Raw genomic sequence first — 19,554 nt, forward strand, 5'->3', positions numbered from 1 at the left:
GATGCAGAGGGCTGGCAATGTTATCTCATATGTCATTTATGTAAAGAATGAAAAGTGTAGATCCCAATATACTACCTTGTGGTATGCTTGCCTTTATTAGACATTTGAGGGGAGATGGAACTTACAAACAACACACAGTGAATGATCCAAGAGAAAGCTTTCAATCACTGTTAAATGACTTCCTCTGACACCTTAAGTATAACGTTTCTTCAGTAGGCTACAATGCCATGTTCTGGTGAAAGCTTTATCTGTGTTGAATGATGGTAGTTGCATCCTTTTCTCATAAGCTTAATCCACTCCTGGTTCTGGGTCATTGAGCAGTCAAGCATTGAATACTTCTGGTGGAATCTACATTAACAGTTGCCTACATGTTTGTTTGACTCTAGGTACTGATAAAGTTAATGAAATCAAGTGTTTTTGTTTGCTTTCTTAATGCAGGAGAGGAGGCTGGTAGGCCTATAAGAGCCCAAGCTCATTGGATCATCTTCTGATTTGGGTATAGGAGTTACATAGGCAGGTTTCTGTTTGTGTTGAAAGATTCCAGAGGAAAAACACAGCTAGAAAATCAATGACTGACAACTCTTAGCAGAGGCATTTTGGTGCTTGGAAGCAAATTTCTCTTTATATGGAATATATGATTGCCAAACTGGGGAAACTTGTCTTATGTTTTTTTTTTAAAATCAAATAGATACTTTTTGCTCTTTGAGAGTAGCCATTGCTTGGTTGCCTTTTGCTTTGCTTGGATAGCTTTTGCTGCAGTGGACATTGAACCAAGATTTGTCCTTGCTCATTTCCTAGATTGAACTTTGATGGTATGTAATGCAATACTATGGCCTGCTGCTACCTTTCTGCAGCTTTCTTGGACCCTTCAAGGAGGAAGGTTCTCATTACTGAGAAGCATGTGCATTCCTTAATTCATCCTAATCTCCTCTTTGTAATGACAGATTTGTCACTTGTGCTTTATAGGCAGAGGAAAACAAAGATTTCCATGTGTAATGACAAAAATGTGGTTGTGTGTGAAAGCATGATTGTCAATGTTAAAGGAATTTGGGTGATCCAGAAGAAAAAGATCAATACAAGATGATCCATTTGGGCCATGGTGGGTATCAAATTCAATCAGTTGTTCAAGCCCATGCAAAAGAGAAAGACCATACTAGTCTGACCCCTCCTTATCAGTGTTTTTGCTAGGGTGTATCATGCTATAATGGATATTAACAACTCCATGGAGGATAATGGCAGACTTGGAGTATTTATCCCAAATGGAATCGAAGGAATTTCCATGGTAACTCCTGGTCTGGTTGTTGGATCTGACAGGCAGTGGTGGAACCAGGGGGCTGATGGGGGCGCCTCCCCTCACGTAGTTTAAAGTAGTGTAAATTTACTTAATTAGTGCAAGTTTGCGTTAGTAAACATGCTCCTAACACAAGTTTATCCGATCAAACTATTTTGCCCCCCCCCCCCCCGTAAAAAAAGCCTTGATCAACCTCTGCTGACAGGTCTACTGATCTTGAGATTAGGGGGTTGTGTATAGCCCCAATGATCAAATACTTGGTTTGGAAGGTCTCTAACCAACAGAGCTTCTTTGCCTGCTGAACATATCATTGGCAGCGCGCTAGCGCTGCCTAAGTAAAGAAAGATGTGGGCACAATGTGTTTTTTTTCTCCACCTGGACACTGTGTATCAAAGGAGTTGTTGTAGAAAATTTGAAAAGGGGCTCATTTGATTGGAAACTGGAGTGGCTAGTGCCCTTTTTAATGAGTGAAAATGATTTGAGGGCAACTAGCGCCCCCCCCCCCGCCCATCATTCCTCCAAACACATCCATTCAAAACTTTTAGATAGCCATTTTGTTCAGCGTAGTTGATTTCCTGATAGAAAATATGTTTTTGAGGAGGACACTCCCCCACAACCCTCAGGGCAAGGGTTTTAAGTTATGCCCTGAGAGATAAAGGTTTTTATAGAAGGCGTTGTCTTAGAAACTTCAAAACAGGCTCATGCGATTGGAAATTCAAAGAGCTAGTACCCTTTTTAATAGTCGAAAGTGATTGGAGGGCAACTAGACCCCCCCCCCCCCACCCACGCCCATCATTCCCCTAAACACATCCAATCAAAATTTTGAGATAGCCATTTTGTTCAGCGTAGTTGATTTCCAGATAGAAAATATGTTTTTGGGTAGGACACTCCCCCACAACCCTCAGGGCACGGGTTTTAAGTTATGCCCTGGGGGCATATAAGGTTTTTTATAGAAGTCGTTGTCCTAGAAACTTCAAAACAGGCTCATTCGATTGGAAATTCAAAAGGCTAGTACCCTTTTTAATAGTCGAAAGTGATAGGAGGGCAACTTGCCCCCCCCCCCCGCCCTTCAGTCCCCCAAACACATCAAATCAAACTTTTGAGATTGCCATTTTGTTCAGCATAGTTGATTTCCATATAGAAAATATGTTTTTGTGTAGGACACTCCCCCACAACCCGCAGGGCAAGGGTTTTAAGTTATTCCCTGGGGGCATATAAGGTTTTTATATAAGGCATTGTCATAGAAACTTCAAAACAGGCTCATTCCATTGGAAATTCAAAGGGATAGTGCCCTTTTTAATAGTCGAAAGTGTTTGGAGGGCAACTAGCCCCCCCCCCACACCCAGCCGTCTCCCCAGCACCTCCACACAAAATTTTGAGATAGCCATTTTGTTCAGCATAGTTGATTTCCGGATAGAAAATATGTTTTTAGGAGGAAGTTGTTGTAGAAACTTCACAACAGGCTCATTCGATTGGAAATTCAAAGGGCTAGTACCCTTTTTAATAGTCGAAAGTGATTGGAGGGCAACTAGCCCCTCCCGCCCCACCCCCAACAATTCCCCAAACACATCCAATCAAAATTTTGAGATAGCCATTTTGTTCAGCATAGTTGATTTCCGAATAGAAAATATGTTTTTGAGGAGGAAGTTGTTGTAGAAACTTCAAAAAGGGCTCATTCGATTAGAAATGGGAGTGGCTAGTGCCCTTTTAAATAGTCGAAAGTGATTGGAGGGCAACTAGCCCTCTCCCACAACCCTCCAACTCCCCCACAACCCTCAGGGCAAGGGTTTTAAGTTATGCCCTGGGGGCATACAAGGTTTTTATAGAAGGCGTTTTCATAGAAACTTCAAAAACGGCTCATTTGATTGAAATGCAAAGGGCTAGTGCCCTTTTTAATAGTCCAAAGGGATTGGAGGGCAACTAGCTCCCCCGCCCCCCCCCGGCCCATCTTTCCCCCCAACACATGCAATCAAAATTGTGAGATGGTCATTTTGTTGAACATAGTTGATTTTCAGATAGAAAATATGTTTTTGAGGAGGACACTCCCCCACAACCCTCAGGGCAAGGGTTATAAGTTATGCCCTGGGGGCATATAAGGTTTTTATAGAAGGCGTTGTTGTAGAAACTTCAAAACAGGCTCATTCGATTGGAAATTCAAAGGGCTAGTGCCCTTTTTAATAGTCGAAAGTGATTGGAGGGCAACTTGCCCCCCGTCCCCCCACGCCCATCATTCCCCCAAACACATCCAATCAAAATTTTGAGATAGCCATTTTGTTCAGCATAGTTGTTTTCCAGATCGAAAATATGTTTTTGAGGAGGACACTCCCTCACAACCCTCAGGGCAAGGGTTTTAAGTTTTATCCTGGGGGCATATAAGGGTTTTATAGAAGGCATTGTCATAAAAACTTCAAAACAGGCTCATTTGATTGGGAATTCAAAGGGCTAGTACCCTTTTTAATAGTCGAAAGTGATTGGAGGGCAACTAGACCCCCCCCCCACCCACGCCCATCTTTCCCCTGAACACATCCAATCAAAATTTTGAGATAGCCATTTTGTTCAACGTAGTTTTAAGTTCTGGAAATTAGGTATTTGGGGATGACAACCTCCTCACAGCCCTCAGGACAAGGATTGTAAGTTATGCCCCGGGGGCATATAAAGTTTTATAGAACGCGTTGTTGTAGAAACTTCAAAAAGGGCTCATTTGATTAGAAATTGAAATAGCTTGTGCTTTTTTTAATAGTCGAAGGCAACTAACACCCCTTCCATGCCCACCATTTCCCCAAACACATCCAATCAAAATTTTGAGATGGCCATTTTGTTCCATGCAGTTAAAGTTCAGGAAATTATACCTTTGAGCTGGACACTCCCCCCACAGTCTTCAGAGCAAGGGTTATGAACTATGCCCTGGGGGCATATAAGTTTTTATTGAAATCTTTGTCGTAGAAACTTGAAAAAGGGCTCATTCGATTGGAAATTCAAAGGTCTTGTGCCCTTTTCAATAGTCGAAAGTGATTTGAGGGAAACTAGGCCCCCTCTCTCGCCCACCTTTTCCCCAAACACATCCAATCAAAATTTTTAGATAGCCATTTTGTTCAGTGTTGTTGATTTCCAGAGAGAAATTCTGTTTTTGAGGAGGACACTCCCCCACAGCCCTCAGGGCAAGGGTTGTAAGTTATGCCCTGGGGGCATATAAGGCATTTACTGAACGCATCGTCGTATAAACTTCAAAAATGACTCATTCGATTGGAAATTGAAATGGCTAGTACCCTTTTTAATAGTCGAAAGTGATTGGAAGACAACAAACACCCCTTCCACGCCCACCATTTCCCCAAACATATCCGATCAAAATTTCTTGATAGCCATTTTGTTCCACGAAGTTTAAAGTTTAGGAAATTATACCTTTGAGCAGGACACTCTCCCCATAGTCTTCAGGGCATGGGTTATAAGTTATGCCCTGGGGACATATAAGGTTTTTATTGGAACGGGCAACTAACCCCCCTCTCACGCCCACCATTTCCCCAAACACATCCAATCAAAATTTTGAGATATCCATTTTGTTAAACTTAGGAGAAAGTTCTGGAAATTAGGCCTTTTAGAATAAAAACCCCATCAGCGCTTTCAGTGTAAGGGTTGTAAATTGTTCCCTAGGGGCATATCAGATTTATACAGAAATTTAATGTAGAAATTTCAAAAAGGGGTGATTGGATTGGAAATTTATATTGCCCTTTTTAATAGTCGAAATTGGGCGGAGATGAATTAACCCCCCTCTTACGTCCACCATGTCCTAAAAAACATTCAATCAGTGTTTAGAGATAGCCATTTTGTTCAACGTAGTTGAAAGTTCTAGAAATTATGTTTTTGGGGATGACAAACCCCCGAGACCCCACCTGGCAAAGGTTGTAAGTTATGCCCAAGGGCCATATAACGTCTTTAATGTTAGAGTGGTCATAAAAATTTCAATAAAGGCTCATTGAAGTGAAAATTGAGAAGAATAGATCCATTTTTAATAGTCGGGAGTCATTGGAGGGTAACTAACCTCTCTGTTATGCCCACCAGTTACTTGAACCCATTCAGTCAAAATTTTTAGATCTCCATTTTGTTAAACGTAGTAAAAATTTATGAAAAATAGGCCTGTGAGGATGGTAATCCCCCACCCAGCCTTCAGGGCGAGGGTTGTAAGTTATCCCCTGGGGGTTTATAAGGTTTTTGTTGAAAATGTTGACGTAGAAACTTCAAAAGAGCTCTTTTGGTTGGAAATTGAAAGGGCTAGTGCCTTTTTTAATAATTGAAAGTGATTGGAGAGACTAACGCCCCTTTCACGCCCACCATTTTCCCAGACACATCCAATCAAAATTATGAGATGGTCATTTTGTGTAACATAGTTGAAAATTATGAAAACTAGGTCTTAGAGGATGATAAGCACCATCACAGCCCTTAGGGTAAGATTTGTAATTTATGCCCTGGGGCCATACAAGGTGTTCATAGAAAGTGTTGTCGTAGAAAGTCGAAAAAGGCTCATTCGATTTGAATTTGAAAGGCCTAGTGCCCTTTTTAATAATCGAAAGTAATTGGAAGGCTTGACATTTTTATAGTAAAGATCGATGTGGATATAATGAATTATTTTTTTGTTGTTGTTTAGACCAGGGTACTTTGTATCAAAGGAATTGTCGTAGGAACTTCGAAAAGGGTTCATTCGATTTAACATAGAAAAGGTTAATGCCCTTTTTAACAGTCGAAAGTGATTGGAGGGAAACTAATCCCCCTCCCACGCCCACCCTCCCATTTGACTTTATGTTTAAAAACTAAATGTTACCATTCAATTAAATCAATATGCACTGTGTCAATGCTAATTCCAAAAAAGGCATCTCAGCAGTATCCCGAGAAAAACTGAGGGTATTATGTTCAAACTTTTAGGGCTGCTTCTGCTCTTAAAATTTAACCAAATCAAAATAGCGTAAGTGTATCCAAGCTATCAAAGAAAGTAAACAGATTTTTTTGTGAATGGTATTAAGTTATCCATTTCAGGTCAACTAGAGGAGGTATGAAACTAAATTAAACACTACTATATGTGTCCAGATTTTTAAGGTGTATGTTGTTAAAAATTGCTGTATGTCCAGATTGTGTATGTTCAGATTTTTAAGAGGGTGTATGTTGTTAAAAATTGCTCCAGCGTACAAATAGCAAGCCAAACTATAAATTTTTAAAAAAAGAAAAAATTTAAAGTATTATTTTCTTTTTCTCTGAAAAGACTTATGTCAATATAAAATGAACAGAAATTGATTAAAAAAAACTTTTTCCACAAAATAAGTTTTACAAAGAAAGTAAAGAACTCCATTAAACAAAAAATGAACAAAAATAAAATCAAATAATCTACCAAGCGTGAAACTACCACAAATCAGCATCGATTAATAAATGAAACCCAAAACGAGCAGAAATTACCATAAATACACAAGTCAAACTAAAAACGAGTAGAAATTAACATAGGTTGGGCTCAAAACCCCTATGCCTTCCCAAGGCCAGAAGATAATTTGCACTTTACTGAAAAAAATACAAATCAATGTACATTGGCAGTTTAATATACATTTACTGATATTTAGTATCAAAATCTTAATATTATTTGATTTATTAAAGTTATAAAAGTAAAAACATTTATATTTTTTTCCAGTAAAGTGCAAATTATGTTCTAGTGCAAAGTATGTATAATATATAAAAATATATTATAAACATTTTGCATTGATTCAACTGTTGAAGTAGTCATTAACTGTCTGACTACTTAGGTTAGAAAAAAGAGGTTCTAAGTAAAAGGATGTTTTTAAAAACAGTTCATGCTTGATCCATTATAATATGACATGGATGTTAAAATTATGTTATCTAAACTAGTATATTATAAAATGATGTAATTTGCTTATAATTTGTTATTCATTAATTTATTTAAATTCAAGTATTTTTATATACATTCTTTAAAATGCACTCTCCTTATCAAAAGCTCTTTAGTTTTTTAGGTTAATTCTTGTTATTAAAGCAAAGCTATGATAAAACAAAACAAAACAATTTTTCTACATAAAGAATTTAAGGCTCTCATCAAAAAGGGATTTGAAACTTACAGGAATGGAAACTGGTGCTAGTATAAAAAAAAACTATCAACGCTATCTAGCATAAGGCAACACTTGGCGTTTTTTCAAGCTCTGTAATCATTTTTCTGTCAGGAAATGAGATCAGCTAGTTTATACTACCCTAATTTTATCAATTACGCTAATTAAACAAATTATTCTTAGTAATACACTGAAAAGAATACCAAGCATTAGCAAACCCTAGACGGTATTGGTAGTTTTTGTTATGTCAACACTAGTGCCAGTTTTGACTCTTTGTAAGTTACCCATGCTCTTTTGCTCCCATAGGATAAGTAAGAACATGTCTAGATCAAGACAAAAGTTAGTATGCTTATGCCTTGAAAGCATTAACACTTTATATTACTGTTGGTCCATCAATATGACACTTTCAAGCATTTGTGTTTTTTGGATCCTACTGAGAATTGGACTGTACTGTATCTAGTCCTGAGTAGTTGCTAAATTTATTGCATTAAGTTGTCCTTGCTAGCAAGATAAGATGGTAGAGACCTCCCCTAGTCTTCCTGCTCTTGATGTGGATATGATAAAGTTGGATATTATTCCAGCTGTGTCTCCATTCAGCTTCTCTCCCAAACCTTGTCAACACCTGCCTGCTCTTGATGGCTATGATAAAGTTGGATATTATTCCAGTTGTGCATCCATTCAGCTTTTTCCCAATCCTTGTCTCCACTAAACTTCCTGCTGTTGATTTGGCCATGATAAAGTTGGATGTAATTCCAGTTGTGCCTCCATTCAGCTTCTCTCCCAAACCTTTTCAGTACCTGCCTTGAATGAGTGTAGGTTTTCTGAGTAGATAATCAGTTCTGACTGGCTGTTCTTAGAGGATGGAAAATAAATAAATTTTGTCGTTGCCTGCCCCAACTCTGGAGGAGAATAAGCTTTTTGTTGTAACTGGCCAAAGATGGACTAATACCATTTGTGTTTAACGGTCTGTGTGCCATGATCATGTCACCTTTTTTCATTTTTGGATATGAGAGCTGGTAACTCCTGAAATGTAAAGGTGCTCTTTGAACTGGTAACTCCCAAAATGTAAATATACTTACGACTCCCGAAATGTAAAGGGGCTCTTGGAGCCGGTAACTCCCAAAATGTAAAGGTGCTTTTGGAGCCGGTAACTCCCAAAATGTAAAGGTGCTCTTGGAGCCAGTAACTCCTGAAATGTAAAGGTGCTCTTGGAGCCGGTAACTCCCGAAATGTAAAGGTGCTCTTGGAGCTGGTAACTCCCAAAATGTAAAGGTGCTCTTGGAGCTGGTAACTTCCAAAATATAAAGTGGTCTTTGAATGGGGCTGTTGGAGGCTGGGAAAAAGCTTAGTAGCCCTCTAATTTACAATTTTTTGGGTTTTCATGTCCAACTTATTTTGGGACAGGGCAATAATCTTAGCCTACTGTTATATCAGTGTATCTTTGGTGTTCTTTTTCAAATATTGTTCTAATTTCTTTTATTCATTTCAGTGGAAGGTGGGAATCCCTTTGGAAATTTGGATAAAAGCGCATTGTTACTTGAAGCGTCATCTTTATTCAATGAGACATCACTAAATACAAGAAAGTGCACTTTTTGTCTTGGCAAGATTCTAGTCCTGTTAAACCAGGTTAGTTGATTAGAAAATTCACTTAATTATTAATTATGCATTACTAGGGATATTCACTGAAAAAAAAACAACGTTAAAAATTGCAAACAAGTTAACATAGGCTGCTTGTCCCCTCCCCCTGGGGCCATCTGTAAAGGTGTTTGTTATGACCTCATTAGGCCACCAAGACATTCTACAAAGGGTTTGCAATCTTTACTCTAAAACTAATGAAGGGTATTTGATACAAACAAAGTAATAAAATTAATGCTTTTGGAATCAAAAGAAAACAAGAATTCAATTGATATGTGAATAAAATTGAAAGACAAGGGATAAATATAACAAAACTGGTTATTTGATCATTCCAAAAATGTATTCATGGAGGTAAGTTAATTTACTAATAACTTGAGGTGTTTAGTCTGGAATAATTTTGGTAATAACCCTATTTCTGACAATTAATAGTGGTATTTTCTTATGCTATAGCAATCAGGAAAGTTACTTTTTATAGAACTCTATGATGATAAATTTGGTTTTGTCATTTTCTGCTGGTTTTTAATACCTGCTCCATATTTTAAAATTTTTCGTCTGCTAAGTGCTGAAACTGTATAACCATATATGAAGGTCTTGTTGATAAAACTTTATTCTTTTAGATGTGTATGGTTGTGTTTGTTCCCACTTTAAAATTTAAAAAATGGAATTTCATTTTTACTGTCCTTGGTAATGCAAGTAATTCTTATAACTAGGGGAGGATGGGAATGGTTGGTCACATTTTTTTTCTAATAGAAAGTTTAGCCAAAGTATGAAGGCCAGAAGAATGGTTTTGACATAGAAAGATGCAGCATTCATTGTTCTAGCTTCTTTGATTTTTTTTAGATTTATGCATCCATTATTTTTTTTATGCACATTTTTAACAGGTGAGTTAAAAAGTGACCAATGTGCCCCAGGTCTGGGCAGGTTGGTCATGGACATGGGATAGGTTGGTTACAAAATGAGTCATCCTTGTTTTACTTCTGAGACCTGACACAATTACAGTAGTAGTCTTGTTTCATTTACAAGGTGTATATTTTGCTTCTAATACAATTTTTTCCACTTCAATTATCAACTCTTCAGCTTCAAGTACAACAAAAACTGAAAAAGATATGACTTATTCAACTGAGTACTCCCCAAGACAAACGTCAAACACTAGTGCTTTCACAGCACGTTCAGTCCCTCCAGAGGTCGTAGGAACTGGGAGCTTCAAAACAATATCACTTTGAGGGACTAGAGCCTCGTTTATTAGGGACTAGAGCCAATTACTTATGAAAAAACAAATTTCCATGTGGGAGATTTCCTACGAAGGAAGGTCACATCATATCCCTCGCTCGTTTCTTCCTTCACTTCACCTGCAAAGTATCATTTCTTCTTCTTGCTGGCAAATGCCTCAAGAACGAAATCACCCACACTGATCCTTTTCAGTTGGAGTGTCATCCGTATCAGCATCAAGATCCGAGTCATCGTCCAAGACCATTTCTCTTTCAAACAGTTCGTGGTAACGAACTGTAAGTAAGGAGCGACCCGGCTCAATGGTAACCGAAACTCTAAAAAACGGGATTTTGATACCAATAGATACATCAAAAGAATCAGATTTTAATTCTGATTTCAAATATATAAGTTTCATTAAGTTTAATCTTACCCATCAAAAGTTACGTGCCTGAGAAAATTTGGCTGATTTTCGAAAAAAGGGGGAAAGACCCCTAAAAGTTATAGAACCTTAATGAAAATCACACCATCATATTCAGCGTATCAGAGAACCCTACTGTAGAGGTTTCAAGCTCCTATCTACAAAAATTTGGAATTTTCTATTTTTTGCCAGAAGAAAGATCACGGATGCGTGTTTATTTGTTTTTTTGTTTGCTTGTTTTTTTTTCCCCAGGGGTGATCGTATCGACCAAGTGGTCCTAGAATATCGTGCTAGGGCTCATTCGAACGGAAATTAAAATTTCTAGTGCTCTTTTTAAGTGACCAAAAAAAATGGAGGGCAACTAGGCCCCCTCTCACTCTCATTTTTTCCCAAAGTCACCGGATCAAAATTTTGAGATAGCCATTTTGTTCAGCATGGTCAAAAATATTATAAATATGTCTTTTAGGATGATTTAATCGCCCAAAGTTCCCAGGGGAGGGCTGAAAGTTATGAACTTTACTCAATGTTAACATATAGTATTGGTTATTGGGAAGTATACAGACTTTTTCAGAGGAGATTTTTTCTGGTAGGTGGGGGAAGGAGAGGGTCGGGGGCTATATGGAAGGATCTTTCCATGAAGGAAGTTTTCATGGGGGAAGGGACATTGCTATGAAGGGGGCGCCGGATTTCCCGGCATTATTAAAGAAAAAGATCAGGAATTAAATAAAAAAAACAAGTTTTTCAACTGATCAACTGATTGTGATTAAGAGGTAATTTTTAAAGAACTGTAAAAAAAAATTCGAACTATCAAACAGTTCGAGGTAACAAATTGTAAGTAAGGAACGACCCGGCTCAATGGTAACCAAAACTGTAAAAAACTGAATTTTGATACCAATAGATACATCAAAACAATCATATTTTAAATCTAATTTCAAATGTATAAGTTTCATCGGGTTTACGTTCACCCATCAAAAGTTACGCACCTGAGAAAATTTTGTTGATTTTTGAAAAAAGGGGGAAAGACCCCCTAAAATTTATAGAACCTTAATGAAAATCACACCATCATATTCGGCGTATCAGATAACCCTACTGCAGAGGTTTCAAGCTCCTATCTACAAAAATGTGGAATTTTGCATTTTTTGCCAGAAGAAAGATCACGGGTGCGTGTTTATTTGTTTTTTTTTTTTGTTTTTTTTTACCAAGGGGTAATCGTGTTGACCCAGTGGTCCTAGAATATCGTAAGAGGGCTTATTGGAGCGGAACTTAAAAGTTCTAGTGCCCTTTTTAAGTGACAAAAAAAAATGGAGGGCAACTAGGCCCCCTCCCACGCTCATTTTTTTCTCAAAATCGCCCAATTAAAATTTTGAGATAGCCATTTTGTTCAGCATAGTCGAAAATCTAATAAATATGTCTTTTACGATGACTTAATCCCCCACAGTTCCCAGGGGAAGGGCTGCAAGTTATGAACTGTGCCCATTGCTTACATATTGTATTGGTTATTGGGAAGTATACAGACAATTTCAGGAAGAATTTTTTCTGGTGGGGGGGGAGTAGGGAGGGAGGAGGGGGTTACTCTGGAAAATCTTTCCGTGGAGGATGTTTCTTTGGGGTAAGGGACATTTCTATGAAGGGGGCGCCGGATTTCCAAGCATTATTTAAAAAACGATCAGAAATTAAATTAAAAAAAAACAATTACTTTCAACTGAAAGTAAGAAGCAATATTAGAACTTAAAATGAACAGAAATTATTACGTGTATGAGGGGGTTCTCCCCCAAGTCAATACTTCGCTCTTTACGCTACAGTTTTTTTTTTGTGCTTTCAAAAGAGCTATCTAATCTAATTAAACGGCCTTTGTGATTCAGGGGTTTGTGGATTAAAATTTTTTTAAATTTTAACGTAAAGAGCGTGGTATTGACTAAGGGGAGAACCCCATCATATACGTAATAACATATACGTAATAAAAAAAAAAAACAAAAAACAAGCGATATGGCTCAATAGTAAGCGAAACTTTTAAAAACGGAATTTTGATGTCAATAAATGTATCAAAAGAATGGGCTTATAATGCTGATTCTAAATATATGAATTTTATTAAGTTTAGTATTACTCATCAAAGGCTACGAGCCTCAGAAAACTCACCTGATTTTTTAAAGAGGGGAGAAACATCCCCTAAAAGTGAAAGAATTTTAATGAAAATCACACCGTCAGATTCAGCGTATCAGAAAACCCTATAACATAGGTTTCAAGCTCATATCTGCAAAAATCTGCAACTTTGTATTTTTTGCCAGAAGAAAAATATGCGAATATAGAAGTTCGTTATGTAAGTTAATTTGTAAATTACGTCAGCATCAAATTTAGAGACAGCCATTTAGCAATAGAAAAGTAAATTTTTTATGCAAATTTTGTTTACTTATTCAATGCCGGTGAGCCAAAATAAAAGCTGCATCAACTGAAAAACGATCAGAAATTAAAAAAAAAAAAACAAGTTTTTTAAACTGAAAGTAAGGAGCGACATTAAAACTTAAAAGGAACAGAAATTATTCCGTATACGGAAGGGGCTTTCCCCTCCACAACGCCTCGCTCTTTACGCCAGAGTTTGACTTTATCTCACAACTTTATTTTCTTAAACAATAAAAAACTTTAGCGTAAAGAGTGAGGCGGTGAGGAGCGGACAATCGCTTTCATGTACGGAATAACTTCTGTTTGTTTTATGTTTTGATGTCGCTCCTTACTTTCAGATTAAAAAACTTGTTTTTTTTTATTTAATCACTATCAGAGCTCGCACCCGCTTCGGCGAAAAGTGCCCTTACTTCTGTAGTCTTTTTGCTTGATCTACTGGTGTTTTTCATCCCACTAAAATAGGCTTCCCAATTTTTCATTTCTTCTTAGCTGACAGTTCTTCAATCAAGGCATTCTTAACTGGTGTGTCTGTGAGAACTTGAGATTCGTCCTTCTTTTATTTGATTGCATCAGCTTTTTTTGGCCGAGCTTTTGGATAGGGTCTTACTACTTCTTGACTGGTAGCAGGAGACACTAATGCCACAGGAGCTCAAGAAGTTGTCGAACGCCCTAGTTCTGCCTCTGACTGGCTCAAACTATCTTCTGCATCAATCGATTGGACACAGTTCTTTGTGAAATATTGGATGGCTCAGGTCTGTCGGTAACATCAGTGGCTAGGAATTCCTCATCCCCGAACACATGGTGATTGTAGGGCCAGATTCCAGCAACCCTGAATCCAGAGGTCATATTCGTTGGAGTCAAAGCACGAAGAAAGGTAGTTCCAACTAATTCCGCAACGTCATAGATAGAAATGGGTTGTCCTGGATTCTTCGTCATCCACGTGACACAAGCAGCATTGTAGTATGAATTGAATGGGCTGTAACAACTTCTATCTAGTGGGTACAGTTTATGGCTTGTCTTGGGTAGGAAAGTTAATGCAAAAATGTGGGACTTTTCAATAAGCTGAATTGATTCAATGTTAAAATGATTGGCGTGATGGTCCATCAGAACTAGCACTGGTCTGTCTACGCTTGGCTTGCTACGGCAAATAAAGTGCTCCAGAAAAACAACAAATTTCTCTCCATTCATCCATCATGAGGGACAAGAAACACCCACACTCCCTGGCGGAGATCCCTTCATCATGTGTGGGAAATACTTTACCCTTGGGAAAATCATGAAAGGTGGGATAACATTACCTTGAGCTGACACAGCTGTACACATGGTAACTAGTGCGGCTCTTTCTCGAGATGTAATCCTGCCAACTTGTTTCTTTCCCTTCTCAGCAACTATTTTTCTTGGATTCTGAACCGTAGTGGGGCCAGTCTCGTCTACATTCCAAACATCACAAGCATCAAAACTATACTTACGAAAAAGTTTGTCGTATATGTAAAAAAAAGCATTGACTACAGGTCTGTTAAAAGCAGTTACCCTTGCAACACTTGTCGCTTCTGGAGATTTGAGAGAAAGCGTTGGTGTACGCCGTAAGAAGGCCCAGAGCCAGTCCTTACCAGCTGTTCTAGCTTCTTCCCAATGACGAATATCCTTGCCAAGTTTCTCTGCAAACTCAAATGCCAAGGTTCTGACTTCTTTGGTGACAGTCCGTGGTGAAGATGGGATGCTCTGGCAAGATATTGCTCAAGACTTTTCTCTTCTTCAGCCGTAAAAACTATGCGCGTTTTATACCGTGGCACAAACTGCTCTAGGGTAACATTACTTACATCGATTGCACTTGTACAACCTTCTTCAGAGAATTTCTGGGCACAGCGTTTTAGAGTCGAGCGGGGGATATCCATCTTGCGTGGAATGGTGGCAAATTAACCACCTTCCGGTACTTTTGCACAGTTTGTCTCATGACTTCTGGGGGAAAGGTCCCATTTTGGGTTTTTCCATTGTAAGTCTGCATCTCTGTTGGATCTCACCTAGAAAGATGCCATAACGATAACCAAAAATAATGACAAAGATCTGCAATTTAACTATAAAGCACTATGAAGAAAGCAACTTTAAAAGCTGTATGATTTATAATATCACCACGTCCAATACGCAAGAATATATTTTTTTTATAGATTTGCAAGTTTTTTTTTACATAGATTTTGATAGGGTATAACGAATTGTAATGGAACAAAATGTCACTTTGTCACTAGTCTTTGTCTATAATTAATCAAAAAAGCTTTTTCCACAAAATAAGTTTTTAAAAGAATGGCAAAGAACTCCATTAAACCAAAAATGAGCAAAAATAAAGTCAAATAATATAAAGATCTGTATTTATGGAACAAATTTAAATTTTCTTCTTTTTTTCACCCAGTGGAGCAGGTTGGACAGTACACCTTCAAAGTGACCAACCTGCCCTCCCAAAAAATGTCCAACCTGCCCCACACAGGACGCACGAATAAAAACACGGCTCCATGAAAAACCAATAATGTTGAGCAGGGGCGTCCTGAGGCTAATCTTATTGGGGGTGGGGGATCTTCGTAAATTTAACAATACACAGCTACACATGCTCCTATTCCATCTTAATTTATTCAAAGCCCCCCTCTTTGCATCCTCCCAGGAAGTTCCCATTTCCCTTAAATAATTCTTTAGGATATTCCCCCCCCCCACTGCAGACAACCTGCTTTCTATTTAGCTGTAATAAAAAATGTAATTAGATCCTGCTCCCCATAATGATTTTGTTTGATTGCCTGTATATCAAATAATAACTACTACTACTAACAATTCACTGCAAGAAAAAGCTCTAAGAATTATTTTTAAAGAGGACAAGATACCATATTTGCATTTGTTAAATATTTTAAAACTAGAGACCCTCGAGAGACGAAGAAATAATTTGTGCCTCCGTTTTGGTAAATTGGCACTTTTGGAACCCCCGTACTGCGAACCTTTTCCCTGAATACCATGTACCTGATAGAAATCGTCCTCCACGAACTGTGTCCCAGCCTATCCCCACCTTATCTCCCGTTCTTTGTGCTACCTTGCGGTATAAGAAATCTTTTATCCCTTTTTTTACTGATATTATAAATAGTTGTTAATTTGTACATAAATTTTATCTTATCTCTTACATGATAAAAGAAACAGCTCGTTTTTCTTTTTACTCTTTTTTTTTACCTATCCCCTTTTTATGTTGTTTTTTAAACATTTGCTAATGAATATATTATTTATTTTTTCAGTTTTATCAGTTTTATCTTTTTAATTAGTTGCCATTTTGCAGTTTTTAATTTAAGTGACAAAGGAATCATATAGCAAACCGATTTTTATTTTTTTGCATTAGTTGCCACTTTTTTAGTTGTTGTGCTTTTGTTATGATTTTCTTGTTTATTTGTTTTTTTATGAACTTCGAAATTCGAATTCGGCCCTTCGGGGTTTGTGATAGTAATTTCTCGAAATAAATATCTATCTATTATTCTACTACTCTCATCAAATTTCACCCACACTTTTTCTCCTGGGCACAATTCTTTCAGCTCCTTGGCATTCTTGTTGTGAGCACTCTGTTGTCTACCTTGAGCTTTCTCAAAAACATGTTTTGTGATTATTTTTGGTCGCAGCTGTGATGGCAGTGCTGGAACCATTGACCGTGTTTTTTTGCTCATAAGCAGCTGTATTGGTGAATGTGCTCCATCAATTGGAGTGTTTCGGTACTCTAACAATGCAATATATGGATCTGTTTGACTTTCTGAGTCATTATCCTTTTTGCGGTCTGGACTGCCTTTTCGCTCATCTCATTAGATTGGGGGTATCGGAGACTCCCTGTGATGTGGTTGGTATCCCAAGTTTCTGTAAAGAGTCGAAACTTTTCTGAGCTGAATTGTGGCCCCTTATCTGAAGTGATTTGATCTGGTATACCATATCTTGCAAAATGCATTTTCAATTTTGAGATCACTTGTTGTGAATTTTAAATGGCAAGCTTATCCACTTCGAAAAATCGACTATAATAGTCTATGGTGATGAGATAATATAATAGTCCATGCTGCTAAATGTAAAAATTTCCACACCCACACGTTGGAATGGATACTGGGGGACTTCTGAGGACACTAGTGGCTCCTTCTGTTGATTCATCTGGTATCTGGCCCATATTTCACATCTAGAAACAATTTGCGTAACATCTTTTGTGATGTTAGGCCAAAATACCGAGCTACGAGCTCTTTCTTTGGATTTCACAATTCCACGATCTGAAGAATGAAGCTATTGCAGTATATCTCCACGAAGTGTCTTGGGTACTACAATATGTTGGTCTTTCAGTATAATACCATTGTTTGCGACCAGTTCGTCTCTGTAGATCCAATATTGTAGAATTATAGATGTTACTTGTCTTTGCTCATTAGGCCAGCCAGATTCAATAATATCTGATAGTGTATTTAGCTCACTATCTCTCAGCGTTTCCTCACGGATATTCTTTAGTTTGTTTCTGCTCACAGGGATACCTCTAAAGAATGCATGAATAGCTACTTCTCCTTTGATTTGGATTTCTGGGTCTTGATCTGGTAAGTGCATCCGTGATAATGCATCTGCTACAGGAATATCTTAGCCAGGGCGGTACTGAAATGACAGTTCATATTGCCGGAGCACTAGCATCATTCTTTGCAATCTAGGTTGTGCTCTGTTTATAGGTTTGGACAAAATTGCCTCGAGTGGTTTGTGATCTGTTGTCACCATGATCTTTCTACCGCAAATGTATTGGTGGAAATGTGTACAGGCGAATACAATGCCCAGCATTGTTTTTCGATTTGAGAGTACTGCTTTTCAGTATCACTCAGAGACCTGAAAGCAAAGGCTACTGTTGCATGATCTGCAATCAGCTGAGCACCAAGTCCATGTTTGATGCATCTGTTATCCCTTCTACAACAGTGCTTTCAGTACCAAAATAGGCAAGATTGCTGCAAATGGCTTCCTGGATTCTGGCTCTGGCCTGGTTGTGTTCTGCTTTCCACTCAAACTCATTGGCCTTTTCTAATTCCCGAAGTGGTTGGTTTAAGGTAGAGAGGGCAGGAATATATCTTGACAAATAGTTGAACATGCCTAGGAGAGTCTGCAACTCATCGTTGCTTTTGGGGGCTGGCATTTCCCTGATTGCTCTAAGTTTGGAACAATCAGGTTTCATATCTCCTTTTGTCAGTATATGACCAAAATAAAGGATAGATTCAGCATCAAACAGACACCTTTCTTTATTGAAATTGATGCCTTTCTCACGAGCCCTTTCCAGAACTTTCCTCAGCCTCCTATCATACTCTTTTGTACTGCTAGCCATTCCAGCAACATCGTCAACAATCAGTCCAATATTAATATCTTCAAATGCGTTTTCCATCCGCTTTTGGTACTCATCCTGAGCTGATCAAACAGTTCGTGGTAACGAACTGTAAAGTAAGGAGCGACCCGGCTCAATAGTAACCGAAATTCTAAACAATGGCATTTCGATACCAATATATAGATCAAAAGAATCATATTTTAATACTGATTTCAAATATATAAGTTTCATCAAGTTTAGTCCTACCCATCAAACGTTACGCGCCTGAGAAAATTTGGCCGATTTTCGAAAAAAGGGGGAAAGACCCCCTAAAAGCTATAGAACATTAATGAAAATCACACCATCAGATTCATCGTATCAGAGAACCCCTCTGTAAAGGTTTCAAGCTCCTATCTGCACAGATGTGGAATTTTGTATTTTTTGCCAGAAGAAAGATCACAGATGCGTGTTTTTTTTTTTTTTTTTTTTTTTTTTTTTTTTTTTCAGGGGTGATTGTATCGACCCAGTGGTCCTAGAATATTATGGGAGGACTCACTTGAACGGAAATTAAAAGTTCTAGTGCCCTTTTTAAGTGACAAAAAAAACGGAGGGCAACTAGGCCCCCTTCCACGCTCATTTTTTCTCAAAGTCACCCGATTAAAATATTGAGATAGCCATTTTGTTCAGCATGGTCGAAAATATAATAAATGTATCTTTTAGGATGACTTAATCTCCAAAAGTCCCCGGGGGGGGGGCTGAAAGTTATGAACTTTACCCAATGTTTACATATAGTATTGGTTATTGGGGTATTTTTTCAAGGGGTTTCACGTTTTCAAGGGGTATTTTTTTCTGGTAGTGGGGGGGGGTCAGGGGTTATGTGCGAGGATCTTTCCAGGGAGAAAGTTTTCATGGGGGAAGGGACATTGCTATGAAGGGGGCTCCGGACTTCCCAGCACTGATTTTGGCTCACCGTACATGAATAATTTAAAAAAATTGCATACTAATTTTGAATTGCGTGAAAATATTTAAAAAAACGATCAGAAATTAAATAAAAAAATAAACAAGTTTTTTAACTGAAACTAAGGAGCAACATCAAAACTTAAAACGAACAGAAATTATTAAGTATATGATTGGGTTCGCCCCCTAGTCAATACCTCGCTCTTTAAGCCAAAGATTCGTTAGTACTTTCATAAGAGCTATT

General features: G+C 38.0%; 1 protein-coding gene and 1 pseudogene across 1 annotated transcript in view; one reads left to right on the plus strand and one right to left on the minus strand.

The window, feature by feature from the left end:
- LOC148950910 (coatomer subunit gamma-2-like) overlaps window positions 1-19,554 on the plus strand; it is an 86,133-nt gene that overhangs the window by 11,788 nt on the left and 54,791 nt on the right. Inside the window, exon 2 of the mRNA XM_089090946.1 lies at window positions 8,873-9,009. Coding sequence (XP_088947072.1) covers window positions 8,873-9,009 — 137 coding nt within the window. The remainder of the gene's footprint in view (window positions 1-8,872; window positions 9,010-19,554) is intronic.
- On the minus strand, window positions 13,405-14,362 carry LOC148950911 (uncharacterized; annotated as a pseudogene).

This window comes from Artemia sp. Qi Xiang Cuo, chromosome 6, assembly GCF_049724085.1.
Source record: "Artemia sp. Qi Xiang Cuo chromosome 6, ASM4972408v1, whole genome shotgun sequence".
Classification (NCBI taxonomy): Eukaryota; Metazoa; Arthropoda; class Branchiopoda; order Anostraca; family Artemiidae; genus Artemia; species Artemia sp. Qi Xiang Cuo.